This window comes from Seriola aureovittata, chromosome 9, assembly GCF_021018895.1.
Source record: "Seriola aureovittata isolate HTS-2021-v1 ecotype China chromosome 9, ASM2101889v1, whole genome shotgun sequence".
Classification (NCBI taxonomy): domain Eukaryota; kingdom Metazoa; phylum Chordata; class Actinopteri; order Carangiformes; family Carangidae; genus Seriola; species Seriola aureovittata.
In genome coordinates, this window is record NC_079372.1 from 19,281,398 (window position 1) to 19,308,632 (window position 27,235).

At 45.0% G+C, this 27,235-nt stretch overlaps 1 protein-coding gene across 9 annotated transcripts in view; it reads right to left on the bottom strand.

Moving 5' to 3' along the window:
* Positions 1–27,235, bottom strand: part of agrn (agrin) — a 248,571-nt gene that overhangs the window by 59,244 nt on the left and 162,092 nt on the right. For all 9 annotated transcript variants that reach the window (XM_056384775.1, XM_056384776.1, XM_056384773.1 and 6 more), the window contains 5 exons: positions 23,980–24,204; positions 21,563–21,787; positions 18,753–18,959; positions 7,343–7,564; positions 480–677 (listed from right to left, as the gene is read on the bottom strand). In XM_056384775.1, the coding sequence (XP_056240750.1) occupies positions 480–677; positions 7,343–7,564; positions 18,753–18,959; positions 21,563–21,787; positions 23,980–24,204 (1,077 nt within the window). The remainder of the gene's footprint in view (positions 1–479; positions 678–7,342; positions 7,565–18,752; positions 18,960–21,562; positions 21,788–23,979; positions 24,205–27,235) is intronic.

Genomic DNA, 27,235 nt, shown 5'->3' on the forward strand with positions numbered 1-27,235 from the left:
ACAACAGCAGAGGGACCGGTCAGCGCATGACAGGTCAATGCAGCAAAGGGAAACATTCATGGAGACGTTTTGATGGATCTCATTCACACCAGAATTCAGAATGCATCTCTGGGAAAGATATTTAAATGAGATTTCTCTTTTTTCTGTCTGAACTGCGATTCATGCGACTTCCTCTTGTGAAATACCCGCTTTCTTAAAACTGACATATACATGTTCCCTCGGTGATTCCCCATCTGAGTAAACTGCAATTCCATTTTTTGACAAGTCTGTTAGATTATGACCAGCCCGCCTGCAGCTGTATCAGTTTCCTCATGAGCTCTGCTTTCGAGAGTGAATTCAGAGCTTCACACATCTTTGTCTAAACTCAACCAGGATTCAAGCTTACACCGAGAACCCTTCATATTATTCATTTGACGTTGAGATTCAGGAAGTATGACACCATGTAAGCGTTGGACACACACTGTGTATGCATTACTTACTGCACTCTCCTTGGCTGACCACTCGGAGGTCCATCTGCTCTTTGCAGGCGCGCACATGCAGCTCGCACTCGCTGTTGTACGTGGTGCCATCACTGCCACACACGGGCTGGTGGGTCTCCACACACTCTGATGCACACACACACTGTCCGCTCTGGGCGTCGCAGATTGCCCCGAAAGAGCAGTTGGCACAAGCCTCATCTAGATGGAGATAAGGAAAAAGGCGAAGGCTTAGTCTTTGTGTGCTGATGTGTGTATGTGTGTGTGTGTGTTTGTGTGTGTGTGTGTGTTTGAGGCATTTTTTACCTGACTCTGGAGGCAGGTCAGCTATAATAAATACCCTTTTAAATACCTGCTTTTACACTTTTTATATTTTGCTGTGTGGCAGACTTGAAAACGGATCAAAATTAATGCTTGTCATTGATCTGCGAACGTACTGAAGTGCATTTCAAACTGATCTTACCTTTTGACGAGCCCTCTCTCAAATGGATATAAAAGTCTTTGTGCGACTGCACAACCTTAACTTTGCATTAAGAATATTATTACTGCACATACTCACTTTCGCTACAGCCAAGACACTAATCTTTAGGCACTTTTGTGGTCAATATTTAATCAACAACACATATTATTACAGCAAAAAGACAAAGATGTGCCATTTTCAGTATTCATTAATCATGAATCTACTCAAAGCAGCATCCACAAAACTATCAAATAATAGAAATAGTAAATAGTAAAAAATTGTTGTATTTGTATTTTTCTTTATTTAGCCCTTGGCAGTTGCTGTAGTGCTTAACGATGCAGCGCAGCAGCACAGACATAAGAAGTGCAGAGATGCAAAGTTTCCATACAGAGTGTAGAATTGGTGTAAAACTTTATTGGAGTCCACCGGAGGCAGATTCAATTGATTTGAAATACTTTAGAAATGCATACACCTGTCTATTAAAAGCTGTCACAGTTCATATGCATGTGGGAGCTAAAAACCAAGCCATGAAATTCAGAAATTTCCCCACAGATAGAATTCTTCCGAGGCACAGATCTGGGGGGGGGTGGGGTGGGGGTGGGGGGGTAGAGATGCTAAAGTGCTGAAAGTTCCCAGAAGCATCGTGGGAAAACCACTTTTTCTAGAGCTGAAACTTCACAACTGAACACAAAGAACTTCAGAAAAATCTCTGCAAAAACAGAAGAGTTGGAATAAAAGAGCCAGAAGGACGACCATCCCTGCAGCACTGCATCAATCAGGACTTTATATGAGAGTGGTCAGAACTGAAACTACTCCTGAGAAAAAGCCACACGACAGCCCGGCTGGAGTTTGCCAAACGACACTTCAAGGACGCTGAAAGCATGAAGGAAAAAGATTTGCTGGTCTGATGAGACGAGAATTGAACTCTTTGGCTTGAATGCCAATTGCTGTATCTAGTGACAGCCAGGTACTGCTCATCACCTGCCTACCACCATCCCTTTGAGGAGGTATGGTGCCAGCATTATCTTTTAAGGATGCTTCTGAGCACCAGGTTCTGGGGAAACTAGTCCGGATTGAGCGAGAAAAGTTCCACTTTCCTTGTTGTATCTATCACTTTGTAGGTTGTTCACATCGACTTAAAACTGAGCTATCTTCCACAGCACTTCCAACAGTGAATCATGGCGGATGACATCTGCATTTTCTCTGCAAAAGACTGCACTGAGACACAAAAAAGGCTTGAGGAGCTTTTCCAGTCTTTACTTTACTTCACTTGGATCATCTTGAGGAACTCGCCTGCGTCTAAGGGGGCAACACTTTTTTCCCCCCCCTCAAGAAACAGCAAGGCAGGATCAGAGGTGTTCAGGGTAGCGACAAGTGTCACACGGGGGGGAGGGGGCAGGAAAACAAATGAGAAGGCAAGCGCGAGGCCTCATCGAGAGACAGTGGCTGCACCTCTCCCTCTGACACCAATTACACCGGGAGGATTGCATTAGCACAGCTCACTATCACATTCAATTAGAGGCAGGCTAATAACCTCTGCTGATTTAGCAGTAATTGAGAGAGGCGAGGCTGGCCCCTGGAACCCTTCCGCATTATTAATTTGTTTATTGCTCTCTTAGAGTCTTTCATTTCATTCATCTCTCCATCTAGCGCTGGCATCCACCCCCTTCTTGGATTAACAGCCTTTTACGGCACTTAACATACAGAATATTGCCTGCAGAAGCAATGGATTGTATGTGAGCAGAATGATTTCATACCTTAAAAAAATGAGATGGGTGGAGCATGCAGGATCAATGTTTCCCCCAAACTGATGTGTATTTTTGGTCTATTCATGGTTCAGCTAATTAGTTCCAAAAGCGACAGCATCCAGTGATATTTTAGACAATAATGTGATTTGTGCTGAGAGTTTTTCCTCCTTCCACAACGACAGATCCATAAAAAAAGATGTTAGCGAAGCTTTTCTGTGACAAAATAAATAAATAAAAAACAGAAGTGTCTTTAAAATGAGAGTTGCTGTGGTTCAGCTATAAATCAGGAAGCGGTGGTGGTGGTGAGTGTTGTCCTTTATCGGGCCTGTGTCCTGATAGCAGCCTCGCCTCTTTATCAGCTCTTGCCCCTCGCAGCTGGCTCTTCCACACTGCCTGATCCTCCAGACAACATGCATCACAAACAGACAGAGAAGGAGGGGAGCCTCACTTCAAAGCCAGGAGAAGAGGGAGAATTATTGCCATTACTGGCAACATTAAGACTTCCGCTTTCTGTCATCTCCGATTCAGACATCTCTGAGTCTGTCTTCGCTAATCTTGAGTTTCCATGTGCTTCTCTCTCTGAAGGCAGACAAGTTCACCGTCATATAAAAATTCAGACTTTAAGGTGAAACGTCTGACAGGCTAGTCATTATGACACATAGGCAGGATGTTAAAAAAGTGAGTGCCAGTGTTGTAACATTAGAGGCTGAGATCTTTCACCTCATTCACATGCCTTACACGTCCAACAATGTGAGAAGCTCTCCGGTCGAGGAAGATATACAGTCCAACGCAGTGAGTGCAGCATCAAAGTGAGATATTTTAAGGGCTTTTCATGCCAGCTCTAATAAAATCTAATACCAACTGTATCCAAAAGAAAACTTAGCTTGAAGAGTGAGCTAAAAATTGTAAAATAAAAAAAAAAAAAAAATTATAGCAAGACAACCCAGGTAATCACCAACTGCAGCTCAAAGTTGGCACCAAACGTGACCTACCTCCGGCCCCAATAAACGGCTGCCAGATTGGATATGTCTTGGGCCAGCGGAGGTGGGCAGAGAACCAGCAACACACGATACAACACTTGGGCCAGCGTTGAGCCAGCACTGGGGCCCGGATCAGTGGAGATGGGATGATATTTGCGCAACCATTCATCACAAGCCTGACATGAGTCTGGCAATGCGGCGTGCTAAATTTATGCTGTTGTTGGGGTAAACCATTTTGCTACTTGGGAGAAAATCTATATTTCTAAGCCGCATGAAGCTTTGAAATGAAACACAATATTAATTTTATTTAACGCACACTGGGGTCGTCTTGAATTTACATATCTAAATTGAAAATATTAGCAGCTGAGAAGCAGATATTATTGCGTCACATGAGCTGCTTTCATTAACCGTGAACATTTCGTGAGTCATGGAAATTTTAGTGTCATCCCTTCATCTAACAGACGTAATTACACAATGTTGTAGGTCACTGCTTTTCTCTTTCTACAAGTCACTCCTCTAATCATCAGACCAAACTCTTTTTTCTTTCTGCTGAGGACCTGTTGAATTTACTCGAGGTCTCCTTCAGGGGGACCTGAACCTAACGCCGAGAGCCACTGATGTTGGGTGTTGCACTGTGACGGCTTTGGTTGTTGTGTTTGGTGGCAGTATTTGTGGCGTTTAGATATGAGTGTGAGGCATAGTGGGCAGGTTGGTGTAAAAAGTGGCCTTGAAAGCATGAAGGATTGAGTCATTGAGGAGAGGGGGAAAAAAAAAAAAAAAAAAAAAATCGGAGGCCCTCCAGCTTTACTGCGTTTTGTTGATATCCTCACCGGGAAAACTCTGAATTGTGGCTGAGGGGTCTGGGCGGAGTATTACCTCAGGATTAAGCAGGAAGAAGTAGACTGGTCTGTGTTTTGAAGGCTTGTGAACATGCCTGGATGATAACAACTCCCCCGTCGATGCCTGTCTGGCCAATACACTATAAACTCTGCCTCCCACTTTCTCTGCTCCTCCTCATCTTATTTACCCCCATCTCCTTGCCTCCCTGCATTTATTGCCCCCCCCCCCCCCTTTTTTTCCCCTCTGCCCTCTCTTCACTGCCTCTCTCTCTCCGACCACTCTCACGCTGCTGGTGTGACCTATATTTCTTACTCAACTGTGTATATCATCTCCAACACCTGTGGGAGAAAAAAGGAAAATTTGTTATTTCCTTTTTCTCAAATGATTCCGGCGTCTCTGCTCTCATCTGTTTGGGTAAAGCCGTATGAATGGGCCTTTTTCCGAAGCGACTCATATCCAGCCGGGGGGTCTATTAACTGAGCGCCCCCTCTCCCGCTCCGCAGTACAAGGTTACCCACCATTCAAACGCAGGGGGGAGGAAAAAAAAAAAATCTGGGAATAATAACAAATGTCACTCATATCGCTATTGGGTTGCACCTGAGTCATATAGATAACCACTATTTTTCTAGCCCAGAGGGGAGGAAATGAAATTATAGCTAAGGCCCATGAGAGGCTGGAGTGAGCCACACACACACACACACACACACACACACACACACACACACACACACACACACACACACACACACACACACACACACACACACTCACAGTTAAGCACACATGTGGTTATTTTCCCTATTGTGGCACCTCTCCCACCCTTTAAACTACGGCTGCCCTCACCTGCCTCCACTAAGCTCCTGCTTCTGAGTCTGAATCAAAAGTAATACACATAAAAACAGATGTGAATAGATAATAAAATGTGGCATATGATTAGAGTCCTATTGAGAAAAAAAAAAAAGGTATAAATCTGGATATGTAACAATGCTATTTAATGGTTGGGTTACTCAAGCACCTGGGTGTCACAGAGATTTCCCTCTTTATTCATAACCACTCTCTTTCATTGCTCGTGCCTTCAGCTTTTAATTCCGACACTTCCAACACCACCTGAAAGCAGCATATGCTCTTCTCCTCTCTCTCCTTTTCTGCTCTATAAACATGCTTAGTATATTGGTGGTGGGAATAGCCTGCGATAATTAGGTGAGATAATAGCTTAAGTCAGTCAGTTGTTATGGTGCTGAATAAAGTCCAGTAAAGCTGTGCAAACAGCCCAGAAATAACCCACATTATCATCGCCATCATTCCTCGGCTGGCTCGCGCCTGGCAAGCCAATGCCTCAGCATTTTTATGGCACCATTGCGCTGACGCAGGCCTGTTCCTCTGGGAGCCAAGAACCATCCATAGCGCTGGATTACAGACAGGGCCCTCCACTCCGCCAGCTCGCTCTGCCTCTCGCTTTTTAAAATAAAGACTATTCATTACCGCACAAGGACCCTGAGCCGACAGACCTGCCATCTACCTGCAGTGCAGCGCACCAAATTGAGTCTGCCCGCCTGCCCACCGACTAAACACGCTCTCGCTCCATTTCCTGTTGGCATACATCCTCCCGCGCTGGATTTCAATTTAGAGAAGGCTGGGAGGGAAAGATGACAGATGCAATACACGGGCAGGCAGAGAGGAAAGAGTCCACACAGGACCTCTCCAACAACTACACCTACCATCTACTGAGCACAATAAGAAACTCAAACCACCGTTCATTTTACAAAACAGTCAGACTAGCCCGTACAAACAAACTCCAGCCATAAACTGTTTGCACACTTTAGAGTACAATTTCATACCAGCAAAGTGAGACTAATTCACTTGTATTGATCATTTTGCTAACTGCTCAGCTCATGCACAAATACAGCGCCGCAGACGCCAACTCATTTTCATTGTCACGGTCTTGAAAATATGCAGATAAAAATCTTTCGCAGTAAAACTGAGTGAATAGTAACTGAGACTTGGGCCAAGGGGCCAATAACTGCTGTACTCCTGCCCAGTGTGTGTGTGTGTGAAAAGCGAATGGCTTGATTATAGAAAAGGAAGTACCCTCAATCACCAATTAGAGTTCATGGGAAAACTGGCCTTGCAAGATGGCATTAAGCCATCAAGAGTATTCACTAAGTGGGTTTACCAAGCTGTAAAAATCAGTCCGGGTGGCTGTGTGCCTGCACAGTCGGTCTGAATATATTTTTACCACTTGAAGCTCTGCTGTCGTTGGTGTACTAATAACTAGCTGATACTCCGACACGGCAAGACAAAGCCAAGTGACTCATGTAGCCAATTACAGAAAAGAAATGCTGTGCGCTCTCCTTTCTCTGTGAGAAAAGTGCATCTTCACTTAAAGGTCAGAACAAGCGATCGAGAACCTTGGCGTTTGTGCACAATGGCTGACGAAGAGCAGGAGGGAGGAATGATGAACGAGAGATCAGGAATTTTCTTAAGAGGCCTGAAGGTGCGTTAAATATTGTTTTGGCTTTGTTGGATTAAAAATGGGAAGCCCCAGGGGTTCGCACAACTCCATGTTCTCTATGTTAGTTGTTAATGTCTGTGGATTATAATTTTTCCTACGGGTAGTGTGGCAGTTTTAATTAATATGAGCTAAATTATATTCCACAAGGTCTCCATCTTTTCCTACCTGTGAGCTACGACTCACGCTGTTTCACAGAGATTTCATGACTGTACTGTAAGCGACTGTATGGTGTAATGTGACTGCATAATGTATGAACGTGACGCTCACCGGTAATTCATGAATGGGGCGCCGGCATACTTCAGTTCTATTGTTGTGCAGATACTCACCACAGGGTCCTTTGTGCTGGATGTGGATGGCCTTCTGAAGGGCGCAGCCCATCGCTCGCATCTCGCAGGGGCTGCCGTAGCTGTGGCCGTCGGACCCACACACGGGGTCGGACGTCTGCGGACAGGCCTCGGGGCACTCGCACACCGGCTCGTCGTTTTTGACCACGCACACCGCCCCGTGGTCGCACACCTTATCCAAACACGGGCTCCGGACGTTGAGATCTGAAGACCGACCACCCAAGAGACAGAGAGCAAAGTTAGAGGGCTGAACGCAGCAGGTGGGGGTGGGGGTTGCGGAGTCGGAGGAATATAAAAGCAGAGGTTGGAGAAAGGTCTGGGGCTGGAAAGGGCATAGGTGACAGGGAGGTCAGTTGAGAGTAAAGCTACATGGTGAACTGAAGGTTTCGTGTTAGAAGGGGTTTGGGGAGGAGAAGGGACATGATGGAATATGCAATACAACCCTACTCCTGTGACACCTCTGCTTCCTCAGCTTCCTATGTCATTTCCTCGCCTTTGTGCCTATCCTGATATATCCTGATTCTTTGAAGAGTCCGCCGAATCCGGTGGCATGAGGACAGCGGATAAAAAAAAAAAACACGGCCCTGTAGCACAATAAAGATGAAACAGCCTACGAACAATGGTTGCACAGCCTTTCTTTTTTTTTTTTACTCAGGCGAGTAAACGGCTGGATTAATTGACGTTCCCAATGCGCCCCTTCAAAGGATGCCATTTGCATCTCAGTGAGAGCCACTGCTTCTGCCAAAGCCAGAGCTGGTTGAACTGACATGGAGGAGCGAGAAAAAGAAGAGCATAAAGGGGAAGAGTTTGAGAGAGAACGAGAGAGAGAGAAAGAGAGAGAGAGAGAGAAAATGTAGAGAATGGAGAAAGAGAAAAAAGAAAAAGAAAAAGAAAAGAAAGAGGCGAAGAGAAGAAAGAGCCCTCTGCTTAATAATTCAAAAATGGCAAGCTCCTGGGCAGAGGCAGATATGAAATGTGAACATCACAGAGAGGTGTCTGCTTCAGTCTCTTCCTCTCACGCACTAGCTCCAGCATGACTTCATTAAAACAAGGACTCGATTTTGCACCTATGATTCTCTGTAGCGGCGGCGGCTGGGCTGATACAACCTGACTTGATCAGAAGAGAGAGGAAAACAATCCTTTGATCGCAGCCCGCCACCCTGAATTTATAGCTTTACGTGTCAATGAAAAAATTACATGAAATTGACAGGGAGCCAGTGTGCATGTGTCAGTTTGGAGGGCTTGGCTGATGGGTAAAAAAAAATGGAGGCCTTAAGGTAGGACGGCGCACACTCTGCTACCGAGAGTAAGCAAGAGACGATAGCTTGGCTCCACGGCGAGTTTTCATTTGGAAAGCTTCACGCATGAGCGACGGATCACTCCGCTAAATGTGGTGTGTCTGCAGATTAGAGGGAAAAAAAAAACAGACGGAGGCGTCAAATAATTTCTGATGAGGGGCGCTGGTGAAAAGTGAAAGAGGTGCATTTTACACCCAAAGTCAGAGCTTCTTCCTTCTCTAGTCTGCTCTACCTCGGGGTGGCGGGGCTGGGGTGGGGTGCTGTCATGGAAACTGCCCCATGTAATGACACCACCCGTTGCTCCATCATTATTGTGACCATTATGGGATTAGATGGCATCGCAGGGGGCCAACTTGGCGTGCCTGGAGCCCCATGATTCATTTATCAGCTCAGAGGCGTTCTGTGGTGCCTCTCCTCAAAGCGCTAATACTGGGGTAAATTATCAACTGATAACACAGACGGAGGCGATTAGCTTGTTTCACTCTGATTAAGGCGACGGAGCGGGAACGTGATATACGGATCAGTGTCACCTGTGCATGCTGAGACCGATCCTGAGCGATATAGATATATAAAAGTAGAAAGGTGTGGTCTGGGTTCTCCTCCACTTCCTGTTGTTTTTTCTTAATAAATTTGAACAAATCTTTTTTCCGGATCACGAGCAAGGACGCGGGGTTTCTCCCGTTTCTGAAAAAAGGGGATGTTTCAGCTCAGGAGTTGGAACGCTACTGATTTCTGTGTTTCAACGCCAAGCGGCTCTTTCACAAAAAAAAAAAAAAAAAAAAGGGCTTGGAGGTGCCACAAAAGTATGTAAGCTGTTCAATGCCGCTTAATTTGGTACGGCTTCAAAAAACAATCGATTCCTCCTGATCTCTTTTCAAGGCCTTGTGTGTGTCTGCTAGTTGGTGCGCGTCGTAAGCTTGCGATTCGAGCTTAACTGTACAACCTTGGCCTCCATAAAAGTTCACCAGCCCACTTCCCAAGGACAGGCTCCTAAAGCACAGCTGCAGCCACTGATAACGCCTTTGTCTCCCATTCTCTTTGTTTCACACACATAAAAAAAGATGAAAGAATTCCCCTCCAAAACTAATTTTTTATCATCCTCTACCTCTGGGGGGCAAAATTTCTGCCTGATTTATTAACTGGAGAGGGTGTAAGGGAAAAAAAAAAAAAAAAAAGAAGGGAGACAAAACTCCCTAAGTGTAAAAATCTTGTGACACAGTTAAAAGCTGAAGCTGTCTTTTTACTCTCTCTTGGATGCAGGCAGAAGCTTTGAAATGGCAGCTTGTCACAACTAAGGCTTGTGGGATGGTGTTCACAAGCCTGTTCCAGCTCTCTTTCTCTCCCTGGTCTTCTCCCAAACACTTATCTTTTCATGCGTGTATCAGTGTTTCTGTCAGGCAGGTCCAGATTAAGCCAAAGTTTCTGGGGTTTAACGCGAGCTATTCACACGTGAACATTAGCTCGTCTGTCCAATGGGGACCACGTAAGCCGAGGAGTTGTTTAGTGGCTGAGCAGGTGCAGGCAGCGGTCTGCTGTGGCGGTGGGGAAAAGTCAGGGGAAATAGAAAAAAATAGAATAATAAAATAAAATATATATATAAATATATATATGAATAATTCTTTCTTATCAGGGATTCTGCTCTGCTGGTGTGTGCACTCCGCTCTGCTTCTGTACCACCACACTGGTTAAGAGGACTTTACATTCTGGGTGTCACCTCAGTCTCTCCTGCCAGCCGCTTTGTAACTTTTCTGTTTTAATTAGTGCGGTATTTTAATGGCACGGCCCTGCTTCGGGACTCAGAGGGGATTACTTCAGGTTAGGCCTCGCTGTGTCAACTAACGCCGGCAGAGGTCCCGGCTGGCCTTGTCGTATACTCAAGAGGGCACGTTCCTCTGATGTTCAGATACCTGCTTACCTGTCCGCCTGAAGTATCATTACCGCCCGCTTAGCGGTGTTATCTGACGGATAAAGTGGCGAGGGTGTCGCAGTGCTACTTCTAAAGCGTTTAAAAACCCCTCGTTATGTCGGTGTTGCAGCACAGCAGGCCCCGGCAGGACTCTGGCTCTGATTGTGTGGTTGCTGCAGAAAGAAGGCGTACCACTGTTAACCCCCTGTAACATGCCGGTGAAATGCCGGGAGATTATTTTGGCTAGAGCTTCCTCCCATCTCCGCTCAGCTCATACATATGCTAATTGGACTTTTCCCCCTCGGGTCCGTGTGCAATTCCAAAATCGCTCCCTGTATTATGCAGGGCAGTGAATCAGTGTAATCCAGGTGATGCTTGCAGTAGCCAACTGGCAGGAAGGATCACCTACAACCGCAACCCATTACAACACAGGACTCCAATGGGGCACAGCCAATATACGGCAAGCCCCGCCCCCCTCTGTGTTTCTCCACCTGCGGGGCTTTGATCCAACTCCCTTCGCCTCCGTCGCATTAAAAACATTTATGTATCATATTAGTCGAGGGAAAGGGAGGTGCAGAGAAAAGGCTATATTAGCATACAGCAAAAAGGCATACCCGCGGGCTGTGTCTGTCTACCACTGAATACTTATCACAGGCAGGAGGTAAGTTGAAGCCTCTTTGTGCATTTACAACTAAGAACGTGCTGCTCTTCAAAATGGAGACAACCAAAAACAGCGTGGGGAGAGAAGAAAGATGAGCCGGGATCCCTGATCTTGTGACATGTATCTATCACAGGTGAGATGACATCTAAACACTGTTTGTCTAATCCAAAAAGGTGACTCTATCAGCAGGATGCGTGTACGCCACAGGAAGTCTCAAAAAATAAAACGATTTTGGAGCTTTCTCAGACTGATGCGCACAAAAGAAAACATGAGTAAAGACGGAGCGACAAAAGCTCAATGTTTATTGCATCTCCAATCAGGTCGGGAGCTGCAGCATGAAGAAAGGCTCAGAGGAAACAGGAAACGAAATGAAAAATTTATAAATTGGAAAAACTGCGTGGTTGATCATAGCCCGACGGCGTGTAACACCCACAGTGCCTCGAGTCACTTCTGACACCCTGTTGACCCACATTTCTCTGCAAGTTTTGCACGATGACAGCCTGCGGGCCGCAGTAAGTGGACCGACGGTCCCTGGCTGCTGTCAATCTCGCTCCCACGGCACTTCCTCTAATTAACTTGATTAGGAAAAAACAGCACTGGTGATCTCAGCCTGACTTACATACTCGAGCTCCACAACTGATTGTGAGTCCAATCACCACAGCTGCGTGTCAGCGCGCAGGCGGAGATGCTCATCAAATAAACATGCAAATGATAAAATATTCGGCACAGAGTCTTGACACCTAAGGTGACTGATTTTCCTCTCCTGCTTTGCAGAACTCTTTGTCAATGACAATGTGTCTGCCGCTGAGTGATTCTGTGTTAACCTCCAGAGGCGACAGGCGACACATTATAAGCAACAACTTACATGAGTTTTTTTCTGGCCTTGCAGTCACGCACGCACGCGCACACACGCACGCACGCTCAGCTGTGTACACATGAAATGACTCAAGAGCTGTGAATAAAGAATTTGTGTCCGCAAAACTAGCTCTTCCATTTGTTCACTCCTACTTTGTCTGCCAGTGCGTTCCTCTCAGACTGTGTCTGTTTTAGTGATTTTACAGAATCATCCTCCTCTGTGCCGTCTGAAGTCACACTGCTGCCTGTGCTTCTACTTTATGAACAGCGTAACTACCAATTTAGAAACTCCTCTCTACTTCTTACTCTTCTTATACCAGACATGAGGCCGGCACAGTTATGGAGTTATGGCGAGCCACTTCGCACTCCCGCAGTCACTTCCATTGATTCAAAGTGCGACTTGAATATGCACTAAAATAGCTTGACTTGAAGGAGCTGTGGAAAACAACCTCTGGGCAGGAAGTAAGCCGTGATACAACTTGGGCCAAGACTAAAAAAAAAGGTTTAATTATGCATTTTCATTGTAAATGTGATTAATTTGACACAGAGTCTGGCTCTCTGATATTAAATAAACTGAATTTTTAAAAAAGGCTTATTTTGAAATTATTTAAATTTTGCCCCTCAGTGGAAGTCTGTGTGAAGCCTTCACAATAATTCCAGTTCTTTTGAAATTATAAGACTTGTTATGTTGTTTTTTTTCCCCCATCAAATGAGTTTTCACATTTCGTCTCTTTCTTCACTGTCGAGCTTTGTGCACGCCGCTGTCCGTTACAGACACAGGGCTTGGACAACTCTAAACAGTGAGTGAACAATGAGTTTACAACATAATAATACTCTCACGGCAGCTGCAAATATCTTTCCCTAAAGCTGGAGGCAGTAAATCCGAGCAAAAGCACATTAAGGAGAGTACATTACATGAAGGTACGATGACAAGTTGAGAACCCGCTGCAATTTCGATCATTATTGGTGAAAGCGCTGTAGAGCTGTAGCCCACTTCCTGTATCTTATCCTGCCAAATTCATCAGCATGTCGCACTTTAACAGTATCAAAATAAGTTGGCAGGCCTTTATAAAGGCATATCAAATCCTTCTGCGTATAGTGACAACTGTTGAATCTCCGTATTTTACACTTTTACAGTGTTTTATTAGAAGTGTTGCTCCACAAGAAGATATGTTTGTGGTTATATATATATATGTATATATATGTATGTATATTGTGTAGTTTTTACATCTCCTCTCTCCGGCTTCTCTCTGGAGCTCTAGTGACAACAGGTCTGTAAGCCAATCAGAGGAGAGGAGGCTCTCTGATCCTCTCTTCTGATTGGCTGTCTGTCTTCTGAGTGATAGAATAAAAATATAGCAGATTTCAGGTAAAACACTCAGAGAGACCACGTCCTGTAAAGGTTTGGATGGTGGGTCCAGGTGGGCGGGGCTTGGTGACTGCTTTGTTGTGACATCACAAAGTTACAGGAAGTCCTGACGGCTGGTTTCAGTTTCTGAATACAGGCTGTGTGCATTTCTCTGTGGACTGAGGCTTTGATACTTTCACAATATTAATACAGAACCTAGACCTGATCTATAATCAAACTACACATGGAAACCTCACTTTATACAACTTGGGCCCTTTAACTTCTCTTGATCCTATATTTTATGGGTTAAAGCTGAGTGACTTCTGACTTCTTCTGTACTGACCCATCTTTTATTAGAGATACAATAGAAAAACAAAAAGCCTTTGAAATTATTAGGGTGCCAATGTACCTCCAGTGCTTGCTCCCTCTAAATATAGCTGAACAATTACCACATTTCTGCTACAATAGCCACCTCTGCACGCACAGTTCATTGTTTAGTTTGTGTGCTGGTACCCTGCTGTGTTGACATCATTCGGGAAGAAGAGGAAAAACAGGATTTCATCGCTTCAGCCTAAAAATATTCTTTTTATGTTCCACGCAGCAACAAGGTAAAAAAAAACCCTGTAGTGAAGTAGGTGATGAACATTACAACACAATCAATCATCATGGTGGTGACAAACATGATGAAAATCCAGAGTGGAAAAAAAAAGAAATAAATAAAACAAAACAACTGATAATATTTCTTAACAATGGAGCAGCTGTGTCATCTCATCGGCTTGTGTGTCGATGACAAACAACTTGTCGCAGTGTCACAGGAATCTTTTATTCCATCTCAGAATCCGGCGCCGCAGACCTATTCACCATCCTTCCCAGCAGCCGACTTTGATTCACTTCCAGCAAATCCCTCACTGACTCACGTGTCCTCGGACATCTTAAAGATTTGTGTCTCGGCCCGGACGTAAGCTAATCAGTTAAATGCCACGTGGAGTCTGCATCTCCAAACTGAAGAGCTTCAGATATCAATCAAATTGTTTTTTCCGAGGCGGACAGCAGTCGGGACATTACAGATATGTGGGTTCTTCACATGACGATTCTTTGTGAGGGTGAGTACTGACGGGGGCGCCCACATGAAAAGAGATTTACGACAGTGTCAGAACTGGGGAATTTTATCTGTTTGACAGCTGGCAGGCCGATCGATCACCCCGCCCCACGCACCACTCAGCCAATGAAACGAGAAAAGAGATCATTACTTATCAAGTAATGATAATTTAATATATCAAAGTCTCCCTTTTCAGACATATGAAACTTTTTCTGCCTCCAGTTGTCTCGCTTGTGAGTGTGTGTGTGTTTGTGTGTGTGTGTGTGTGTGTGTGTGTGTGTGTGTGTGTGTGTATGTACGTACCACATGACACGGTGGTCATTGTACTGTTGTCTTTTCACAATGCCGGTCAATGTCAGAGCACAAGCACAACAGAGCACAATGGCAGAGTGTGTCTCACACTGTATACAGTGTGCATCTGTGTGTGTGTTCCTGTGGCGTGATCAGTGGGGGCTATTGATTGATCTCTGACAAGTGAGTGTTTTCAGAGGACAGGAAGACACACGCACGCACGCACGCACGCACGCACGCACGCACGCACGCACACCCACACACACACACACACACACACACACACACACACACACACACACACACACACACACAAACAGGAAGATACTGCATGCATCCCCCGGGTGTCTGTCAGGGTTATCTCTTAAGTCTTTCAGGCTTTGCACATACAGAAAGGGACCTCTATCTTATTTTGACTCAGTACCACTAACACACTGGCAGTGAAAAAAAAAAAAAACTTCAAAAGAACATGAGGGACAAAGAAAGACAGATAGTTCTAACATGTAAACAGACACACACACACATACACAAACACACAGAGTCGCTCTCTGCATGCATATCATCTGTCTGGTTAAACCAACAGTCTCAGTGGGCACCTACGCTCGCCTCTTTTGATGTTTAATTAAAACCAAATCGGGGGTGGCGGTGGAGTTTGTGGCGCTCTGTTTTGAAAAATATGCAAATGTCAATAAAAATGCATTAAAGAAACATACGACCAGCCGCTGACGGCTGCGATGCGCGGGGGAAGGCAGGAAGGATGAAGCGAGAGAAGAGACAGAAAGTCAAATAACTAAATAAATGGGGGGTGGGGGGTTGGACTGGGACACTATTTGCCAGAAATAATGAAACAGAGCAAAACACATAAGCTCTTGCCCTGCCATTTCCACTACTCAATTTAGGCGCAGCTCCGACGGTCGAATAATGCTAATGAGCGCTGGTGCCTCCTGACGCTGACAACGGGAGATAACTTTAGTATTCAGCTCCACCCCCACGCCTGGAGGATGAACAGATCTCACTCCTTTTATCGCCAAGTGAAACACCAATAATGAAAATGTGGACAGAAACTCCGAGACAAAATTACGCAACGCGTCTGCTGTTTGGATTTGTTGATTGAGGCAATGTGACACGAAGCAGCGGGAGCAGTTTCCTGAGGGTTTGACGCACATGCTGGGACAAAAAAATGCTTCCAGTTCAGGGGGAGATTAACCTGAGATGAGGCGCTGACATCAGCTCCAAAAATGATCAGAGAGGCTAAATAAACTGTTTATGTTATGTCTCTAGTTTTAACTGAGAAAATATGACTGGTTATAATTTGGGTGTATCGGGATATAATCTGGAAACAAGAGTGCCAAAGACCAAAATTCAAAATGGACATTTTTATGAAATCACTTGCAATCCTGCCAACTGTTTTCACATTTTACATCGACTGAAGTGTGTGCAGCTTAGGGTTTGGTTCTGGGTTAATAAAATTCGCTAAGCTTACAGGCTTACAAATCTCTTATTGAATCTTATCCCTCTTCATTCTTCTTTTATTAGAAACCAACCAATTGACAATACAGTCAGGCAGCAGGCTTCTTACTTTCACCAAACAGATTGTGTAAGACCCCAGATTATGTTCGATGACAATGTTTTATTATTTCATTACTTATTTTTACCAAATCTGTGCGTGGCAACTACGGTTAAACTTAGGGAACGATCGTGGTTACGGCAGGTAAACTGTGGCTCCTTTATGAATTAGAACAACTGATTAACGTTTCGAATGTGGTTATGGTGAAAAGTAAACATTAATAAGTGGTCTGTTGCATGAGTGTTGGATGATCTACACACTTGTCCAGTACCCTGACATCCCTTTCCTTACTGTCTGCCTTGCCACATAAAAGACTCCCCTCCCTCCCTCCCTCCCTCCTTGCTTTGGCACTGAACGATGGTATTGGATGTGAACTACGTGCTGCGGAATCATCCCATAATTCCTCGGGTGTAGAGAGAGCTGACTGTTGCTTTCGCTGCTTAAAACAGCAAATGTCGCCGGCTGCAGATGATATCAGCTTTAGCTAATAAACATAAAAAAAAACACACACTGAGTAACTTCCCAAAATGCCAAAATTAAACTCTGTTTTCTACTCTGATTGGTCAATCAATTTAAGGAGTTGGGATCTTGGCAGTTAAAGGAGAGGTTTTTCTTGCCGGGAGTGGGTTGTGGTGATCGTTGCGTTTACAAGACAAGAGGTAATAATACGTCCTCTGAGGCTGCAGTGAGACCTCATTGGAAAGTGACCAGACGGGCCGGGGCTAACTGGTTAGCATGCTAACTTCAGTAGAAGAAAAGACGTGATAGAGACAAGAGTTAACACTTGCGTTGTTTTCCACCTCTGGAGACAGCTGCTGGTGAGTAAAGGAATGAAGTTTGATGTGGAACTCATGACGTTTCCTCTAGACTGGTGAGTAAACAGCTGCTAATGCTAACACTAGCTATGTAGCATTAGCAAAACTTACAAATGGCTCCTTTGAACTAAAACGCACTTCATAGCAGTGAATCGAGCTTACTGACCTTCTGAACTGGGATCAATCTGTGGAGGAAGTAGCTGGTGAAAGGTAAGGTGTGGGAAAGTAAGTAGAATACGCCTGTTTATTCAATTAATGAACTTGTCGTATCTTTTGCTGCTCATCTCGTTTAAGGCTACATGTCGTACACTAACTAGCCTACCTCCAAAACTGAAGTCTCACCTAGTCTGACAGGTTTTTAAACTGAGAACTCTTTTACTTGAGTTACTTCCAGTTTGGAAAAGTAAAGATAAAAGGATTGGATATATGGGCTTCAAATGGATTTAACAAAATGCAGTCAAACTTCAAATCCAGTGCAGCTTCAATGGTCACAAATGGTTAAAAGAAAAAAACTGAGTGCATTCATCAAGCAGATACAAGCTTTTATGAGATAGTCTGGATGATGGAGAGAGGGGCTGTTTGGGTAGCAGTGAGGTTGGCGTGCAATACTGCATGCAGAGAGAAAGGAGTCAGAGGTGAGCAGCGCTCAGGTAGTTAGGAGCAGGAGATGCTCTTTTTTTCTTTTTCTTTTTTGGTTATACAGGAAATAAAACACAGAGAGCGGGGACAGAGGAAGACTTCTCCAACCTCATGGATCACATCTTTGCAGGAGGGTAAACAGAAGGAAAAGACATTAATGACACAGAGACACACAAGGACTGAGAGGAAAAAGGCAGCAGTACAAGACCCCCTCCTGTTAGGTCCACACGGAGCGAGGGGAAGGGCTTCACCCCTCAGAGTCCGCCTGATGAGGTCGGCCACTGGGTGACCCCACTTTCCACCTGCAGCCAGACAGCCAGGAAGACGGCCACACGGACAAAGATAGACAGACAGACTGACTGACGCACTGAAACAAGAAAGAATAGCTTTTTTTTTTATACAAGAAAAAGCAACACACATGACAAAGAGACAAAGACAAGAGGAGGAAAAAAAAAAAAAAAATGACAGAAGCCACCGGAGTGGAAGACCAGTGAAGGAGTAGAAGACAGACAGCGGATGAATGAAACATGAAGGTGGGGTTTCATTGTGAGTGTGTGTTTGAGATGGAGGGATGAAGCGTGACGAGGATGAGCGGATGAATGGGAGGTGAATCAGTGGAGAAGTGTGGGCAAGGTTTTTTATAAGGAAGGCACACTCATCCTGTCTGTTTGAGTTACGCCACCCCCCCCCCCTTCAGAGAGCATTTCTGAACCGTTTCAGTAAATCTTAAAGTACAGACATACGTGTCGTTAACTTACGTGACACAGAAGGAAATTCACATTGAATATGCATTAAAGACAAGTAGAACCAGACACAGGAGAAGAGAGGGACTGGGAGGAAACAACATTAGTTCTTGTTAAGCCGCAAAGGAGCCGTCGCCCCTCCCCCCCCCCCGTCCCTCAGCTCCACTCACCACAGGGCCCCCGGTGCTTCATGGGGATGAGGGCCTTGCTCAGACACTCCGCCTTGCGTCGCATGCAGTCGTTGGTGTAGGTGCGGCCGTCCTTGCCGCACACGGGCTTGTAGGTGCCGTCGCACTCGATGGGATCGCAGGAGCAGCGGGCGCTCAGCTGCTCAATCAGACACACGGCGTTGAAGAGACAATCCTCCTTGCATTGCTCTGAAAGGGGAGATGGGTGAAAAAATAAATGAACCCACTATCTGATTATCTGTACATTGTCTAACCGCAGACAGACAAAACCAGGCGGTAACCCCTTGTACGGAAGCATCGGCATTTGTCATTTATTCAGATTTCACTGTTGTTATATCACCCATCTGTATAGACACTGATAAGGCTTTTTAGAGATGTTTTCCAACTGCCAGTTTTGTAACAGTCAGACTGATCAACACAGAGGAAAGGACAACAGAGATACTCAGTGAGCGTAAAAACAAAACAAAAAAAACATTTCATGCTAGCAGAGTGTTGAACTAATTGTCCTTCCTGCCGTGTGACAGTGCTGGTCCAACCACGGGGAAATAAAATCGGTTTTCATCCAAACAGTAATTACATGTTAGAGAGGACTGATGTCACTGGTAGCGCGTGTAAAAAGCTTTTCTTTCAGCAGCGGAGGTTAAAGCCTTTTTGTGGAAATACCTGAAACTGTTAACAACACATCAGAAATGAATAGGTTTTTGCTAACGAACAGAAGAATCAAAGGTTGTTCACGACTAAAGAAAATAAAATGACACCGACAGATACGAAAGCTGGTCATACAAAAGAATACTAGAGTGTTTGCTAGTCTGTGCTGATGTTGGTCCTTTTGTTCAAAGCACATTAGGTGGAAAAAATCTGTTAATTTGTTTACTTTGATTTTTTAGAAAAGTAATGAATTGTTCATGGTTTTTGCAAAACTTAACGAGAACTCTCTGCAGCTGGAGGAGAGATTTACCGTTGTGACAGAAATATTTGCTCTGGACTGGATCATTTCTTTATATTTCCTTTAACTTTTTATCTTATTTTATTTTTTTATAATATTAATCATGGCAAAACAAACAAAACAAGCCTGGTAACGCACTCAGTGAAGCAACACTTAATAACAGTGCGGCTGTTGTTAATACATGTTCATTGGTGATGTAATCTCCCTGACACCTGACTGGAGATCAGGCTTTCCCATCTAACTTTAATAATAAAGTTCCCAAATAACTTTAATAAAATTGGGCAAGTCAAAGTGAAGAATTTCATTTTAGGGTCAAGTTAAAGTCTAAACTATTATATTCATTACATTTTGACTCACTAAGCAGAAATCTACTGCGGAAATTAAGAAAAAGAAAGAAATACTGGTAATGTGAAATGGCAAATTTGCCATTGAAGTGAGAAAATCCAATTTGAAGCAGGCCTCTGTTCTGGAGGCGCTCGCTAGGCTTCGAATTTATTTCATTCCTGATCAGTGGATCAAATTTGTACAGCAATTCAATTCCTTTTTCTCTTTTCTTTAAAAGCCTGTCATGCCACACTTAATTACATCAGTGCTGTATCTGAGTGAGAGGGCTACAAGGATGTGCGATGTCATGGTTACAAGTCGAAATGGCCATTTTCATTAGTTACCAATTTGTAATTTGCTTAGGGATATGATTTCATGGATCTCTGTTTCAAATTGAATTATTCTTTCATTTGAAAAAGGCGCAGCAAAGAAGGGGCGAAAAAAAAAAAACGTTCATCCACTTGCTCACACACGTACACATCCTCACACACACACACACACACACACACACATACACACACACACACACACACACACACACACACACACACACACACACACACACACACACACACACACACACACACACACACACACTGGCATGCAAACACAAACTCACAGTGCTACTTAGGCTGGGATTTGTGCAATTTGAAACCCTCACACTCCTCCGTCAGCCTGTCACGCAGAGCGGGCATCACAACCAGGGAGTGTCACGCGAGTGTCTATCAACCCTTCCTCGTTGTCCGTCCATGGCAGTGATCTATTCTTGTCTGTGGAGTTTGTCAAGAGGTCTCGGTACATGAGCGAGGGTCTCTCCCTGCACACCACCGCCACAAACCAATACAGCTGTGGCTTTGCAAGAGCCACGCCAACAACACAGCGGGAAAATTGGATTTCCTCCGATGGCTATCAGACGTACAGTAAAAGCTGACAGCTCTTTGTTGACTAAGGCTTAAACCCCGTGTTCTAATAGCACAGATAACAGCCCTGGAGGCTCTTATCAGGCTGGAAGAGGCTACTGCTAGCATGGATACAGTACAGATCCCGAGACCTTAGAGTCATTTATCTCTGTGCCGTGGAGTAGAATACTGTCCCACAGTACAGAGGTACACTTTATGTGATATATGTGAAAGCTTGCATGTATGACGATGGGATGCAGATGCTTCACGACTGCATCTTGATTACTATCTGTTGATTCGATCGCAGCACGAGCGATCCGTGTACATGTTAATGCAGGAGAACAGTGGGTGATAAAAGATTAAATCTAAGACAATTATGGGCTGTGCACCAATATGCTATGGGTGTGCTGTAGCACAACATAAAAGCCTTTGCTGGAGCATGTACGTGCCCAGTATAACGTAGCTCTTTGTATTAGGTCTTTTCTATTTATTTGTTTTTCATACCAAAGACAAATTTGCAAGATTTTCTGGAACTGTATGATGAAGCACTTCATGTGATCCACGTCTTTATCGTGATCCACAACCACTTTCTTTTCCAAAAACCCACAAAGCCTTTTCCTTACCCAGCCTCCTGCATTGTCCTGCATGGATCTTCCTGAGCTTGATGCCCTTCTGCATGCCCTTCGCCGTCATGGCGCACTCGCTGGAGTAGGTTTCGCCGTCGCTGGCACACAGAGGCTCGCTCCCCGGAGGGCACGACTCCGGCAGGCCGAAGATGAGGGTGTTGCGGGTGAGAGTCTCCACCCGGCACATTGTGCTCAGGCTGTTCTCGCTGTCTTTACACGGGTCTGCGGAGACACAGGCGTCGGTGAATATGTGCTGCAGTATACATATCTGCACAGTTTGTACCACAGTTTGAGTTGGGAAACGTTTATGTTAATTAGACCCTGGGGGGATTGGACAAGAAAGCTTTATCAAAGACATCTCTGTCCAGCTTTTGATCCTCTGTGGAAATACTGAACAACAATACGTTGGCAAAAGAAAAAAGACAGTACATATGTAACAGGACATGATGTGTCCTTGCTTAATTGCTTCAGAACTGGCAACTGTTCAATTCCTTCCAAAGTAAAGTTCTGTTAGCTCTGGTGAGCCAGTTTGTAAATTGCAGTAAACAACAATATACCTGTAATGTGATTTTCAGGCCAAATCATCATCTCAGTATAAGCTGAATGCATTAACTGTTGTTTGTTTGACAATATGGGAGAGGAGAGGAGAGGAGAGGGGAGGAGAGGAGAGGACAGACGACACTAAGGAATGGGGAGAGGAGAAGACGAGACATGATCCTCCATCACTGCTGCTCCGAAGATATTATCAGTAGCCGAGCAGCTGAGAGCAGCTCAGACTGGGACCTTGGATATGAAGGGGAGACAAGGAAATGGATGAAGAGACTGTCGGTTTGATTTGCTCCCTGGCACCTCCCTCCTTCCAGGGGAGCGTCGGTCTGGCACGCTCGGCCCTATCAGTCCGTGATCATAATGGAATTGGTTTGCGGATGTGTGGGACGGGGGTGTTACTCCTTGAAACAGGAGCCCAGACTTTATCCTCTGTGCCATGCTTTCAGCATGCGGGAAGACAAAGGATTTATGTAGCACTGTGACATATTAAATCACTGCCAAACTGCCGGCGAGTCATTCAAATCACACCAAGGATGAAACACCCTATCATCGGGAACGGAGTTGAAAGGAAGAGAAAGAAAATGAGAAAGAGAGAATGAGAGGAAATGGTTTCCAAAGACCTCTGGCAGGCATACAAAGAGCAACAATGCGGGGCCATGAAATGGGACAGAGCGGTTTGACTGTGGAGGGCCGGGAGGCGGAGCGGCCGCGGCCAGCTCTGGCCAGGCCTCGGACTGTTTTCTATCAGCACAATGCAAATGCTTGCAGAGACCAGCAACCGAGCAAACAGGGTTGTTTTTTTTTTTTATCGTAATGCATGCGGTGCCTCTGCATAAGGCAGTGCCTCACCTGCCAGCCAGACCATTATCTGTGAGCAAGACCATTACCTCCCATTAACTGAGAAGAACAGGATCCACGCTTTCCTCTAGCTGAGCAAGTAGGGTAATTACAAAAAGAATGGCCTGTTTGCTGCCAAAACTAGCAGTGCGGATAAATCAGCTGCATTTTGTCTGGCTAGGGCCACGAACTTGAAATAGCCATGGCTTCAGATGAAATGGCTGCAGGAAGATTTAGAGGCCCATCAGGACGGACTGGTCCCTTGAGCTTCGGCCCTCCCCACGGAGGACAGGGTAACTCGGGTCACTTTGGCCGACTCAGGCTGGATTTATACGACCAACCTTCCACCAGCAGAGCTGCACATCCATCTCTCATTGCCCACCACCCTACTATGTCTCCCGGAGGCTCTGGCTGCTAAGAGACAGAGTTAGTGCCTGCTGTTCTTTCCCTCCCTTTGGCTCGCTGCAAAGAAGAAAAAAAAAAAACAACAAAAAAAACACCCTCAAAGTTGAGAGCACTGGGAATTAGCAACCATCGCCTAATGATAACGAGGATGAGCAAAAAAGCTGGGTCCAACAAAATCTAGACCCACTTAGAAGAAAACAATGATTCACACTGCAGGAGAACTGGTGTAAAGCAAAGCAACCTGAATGAAAAATGAGACTCAGCAGAGGTGAGGAGGAAGTTAGAGAGGTACGTGAGGGAGACAGAATACAAGTGAGAGGTAGTAAATAGAGAGAAGAAAAGAAAAGAAGAGGAGCAGAGAGCGTGGAGGACAAAGAAAAGTTTGAAGCTTTCCCATAGTCAATTTATCATATAAGTTATTTATCAGGCAAAATGACAAAAAAAATTGCTGCTTTCAAATGTTTCTGCTTTTACCTTGTATCACTGCAAATATCACATCAGACAAATTTGAAGACGATATCTTGGGCTCCGAAAAATCATGATGGGCACTGGACACTTAAGACTAGATTAACTGATCAATGATAAAAAAAACAATACATGGAGGAGAGAGAGCGGTATCTCACCACAGTGCCCTTGGTATTGCACACGGATGTTCTTCTGGTTCTTGCAGGCGTGCTGATGGAGCTCGCACTCGTTGCGGTAGTCCTCTCCGTCGCTGCCACACACCGTCTCCTCGGCCTTGCCCTCGCAGCCCAGGGGGCACATGCATTTAGAAGACAAGCCGTCCGACGACTGGACGCAGGTGCTGCCGTAGCTGCAGGTCACCTCAGTGCAGGGGTCCTTCAGAGCTGCGGGGACAGGGAGCGGACATGAAAACAAAATTTATTAGTCAAATAAAAAACAAAAAAACAGGAGTTATTACACTGAAGAGTGCACCTGTCAACCAGCTGTACTCCAGGACACTCACTGCTGCTGTTTCGTGGAGTGCATCATGTATGACAGGCCATGTTATTTGAGAGGCTGCCGGTGCTCTTTTGGAAGCCCGGCGCAGTTATTGTGGGTTTGAAGAACTACTTGACACCCCTGGGTAAGGACGCACTGTCACAGCTGTCTACTCGTACAAACAAGTTGTGTTTCATTTCGCAGCGTCGAGCGAATTGAATTAGGAGCTTTACATTCATAACACATTCGCTCTTGCTATGCTCGAGCATGCTTTAATCGCCACGGCTGAAAAGCGACCGTCTGAATATTTACTTTTCTACAAATGAGACAGAGAGAGAGAGAGAGAGAGAGAGAGAGAGGGGAGGGGAGAAGGGAGAGAGGTATTACCCCCCGAGGTCTTTGTTTCCACCCTAATTAAACATCGTGCCACTTGTCTCTGAGTGACTCATTCCAATGATAGGAGAGGGTGCAACTTTTAATTTCGCCTGTGTTCGCCGCCGATGGGGTGCGGGGGGGCTTTTCTCGGGTTTCATATGCTCGACAAAAGGTGGCCATCAGATTACAATCGCCGTCATCCTGCAGCATGATACATATTTATGACTGTCATGGACAAACATGGTCTCCCATGAGAGAGAAGCCGCGCGTCGGCGGCCCTCTCATTTCCTAAGCCGCAACTGTTCGAATAGATATTTACCCATGTTTGATATTATTCTCTCTTTTGTTACAACAAACATCAGTGAATTTAATTTAAAGGGGAGTGCATATATTGAATTTTAAATTCTTTGCTGTGCATTTTGTTTAGTTTTTTCTTTCTTTTCTTTCTAGTTATGAAGGAAACCGTGTGTGCTCAGATTTTTTTTTTTGTGTGTTGTTTTTTTGTTGACACCTGCCTTCAGGATGGTATGGCGCTGGCTTCCTTGTTAATAAGAGACTGGAATGTGTGCAGAAATATATTATGGATGTGTAAGGAGACAGGAGTGCTACGAGGAGTGCTCTTGATCAAAGGATATGCCCCCACCTCGCTTTCCTCGTCTTCATGGCGCATTTCCCCCCTTTTCTTTTCCCACTCTCTCCTGTCAAGTCCTTTTGAGGTTTGGTGCGTTCGACTCGTTAACGAACACTTTTTTTTTTTTCATTTTATATTTGTGCTGTACTGCAGCAGCAACTTTGAAACTGACTCTAGACCTAATTAATGACAGACACCTCAAAAGCAACTTGGAAATAAAGTACTAAAATTACAGCTGGAACTGAAGGAGACTGACGCAAAAGCGACTCGCTGAAATCAGAAGTCATTGTGAGCCATCGATGGCGGTTTAATGGCAGCCAACGTGGACCAGAGAATGATTGTGACACTTGGCCTCTAATTTGTGTCTAATCATATGAACAATGAGACACTGATGACCTGTGGGAAACAGCGCTGCAGTAACGACCTTGTTGTCTCTCCCGGAGCAGGTAAAAGGTCACAGCGGCAGCAATTACACACGAGTTACACTCACTACACAATCTAGACTTTACAAAACACTTCGGGCTTTTTCTTGTTATGTAGCATTTACTAACCTAGAAATAACCTTCACAGCCTCAGTGTTTTGATCCACCTGCTGTTGGGAGTGGGAGGAGGAGGAGGAGGTATATGTCCTGACAAGAAGAAGCACCTTGTCAAGGCGCTTACACTCTCTGTAAAATGGTGGTTGTTAAGGTGGAGGCGGCAGTCACAGCTACTCAAGAGGAAGAGGAGGATGAGGGAGAGGCCCAGTGATCCACCTCGCCTGCAGAGAGGGGCCCCTGTTTGCTTTGTGACAGTAAACAGCATCCTCCTCACACTTCTTGATCTCATTAAATAATAGCCAGGCCTTTCTCTCTTTCTCTCTCTTTCTCTCTCTCTACCAAACCTTCGTTTCCTCTGAGTGAAGCTGGAGTGTTGACAGGCAAAGGGGGGGTGGTGGCGACAGTCGGGGGCATGAGAGCTAGGTAGAATAGGAAGCGGAGGTGGGGGCTCTTGATTTGAATACTAACAGGGGCCGATTTGGATACAAAGCGCAGCCTCGATGGGGTGTTAGTGCAGATAAACCTCCCTTCTCAGACTCAGACAAGCAGGCAAATTGCCTGGGCGAATGTGATCGGTGTAACAAGCGCACATTGAAAAAAAAAGAAAAATTAAAAAAAAAAGAAGAGAGGAAAAAAACAGGCTCAGCACACAGCAAACTTCAGGCAGTTGTGCTTATATTTTCTCATTATTATCATGTGAAAAGTGGCACAAAAAAAAAAATGAGAAAGTGAGAAGCTGAAAAAGTCTGCAGAGCTGGCTTCACTAAATTAGAATGATCCTCGCTGCCAATTAGATCAGTCTCCCTCGCTGGAGTAAAGCTCAGCGAGGTTTCGACTGCAAGGATAATGAGAAGAAAAAGACAGATCAGGATACAGATAGACAGAGAGATAAAGACACCAAGTGACACTGAAGCAACGGTATTCCAGCACAAACAGAGAGATGACATCTCTAGGTTGTGACAAGGGAAGGGAGAGGACACCCCAAAGGACAGCCAGCACCCTACGGCCCAATTAGAAGAGTATTCCTCTTACGTTTATTTCATGTACGTTCAAAAAGACTTTTACTGTTGATTTATGTACATTTAAAATACTGCGTTTTCTAAAATCCTGCTATTTTTGGACTCGTTTTGGATTTGTTCCTGTCAGTCCATCGCAGCTGGACCTGGATTTGATTGCTTCTTTGCACCGAACGATTGCTCTAATTCTTCTAATAACAGGCATGCAGCATTTGAATGGACACACCTAGTGGAATATCTCCACTCAGCAGGTTTCGCTTCATTTGAATCGGAGAGGAGGCATTGTCTGCCAATCGGGGATGTATTGTGACTGCACTACCCGCATGTGTGTCTGTGCCAATTCCCGAACACACACACAGAACACACACACACACAC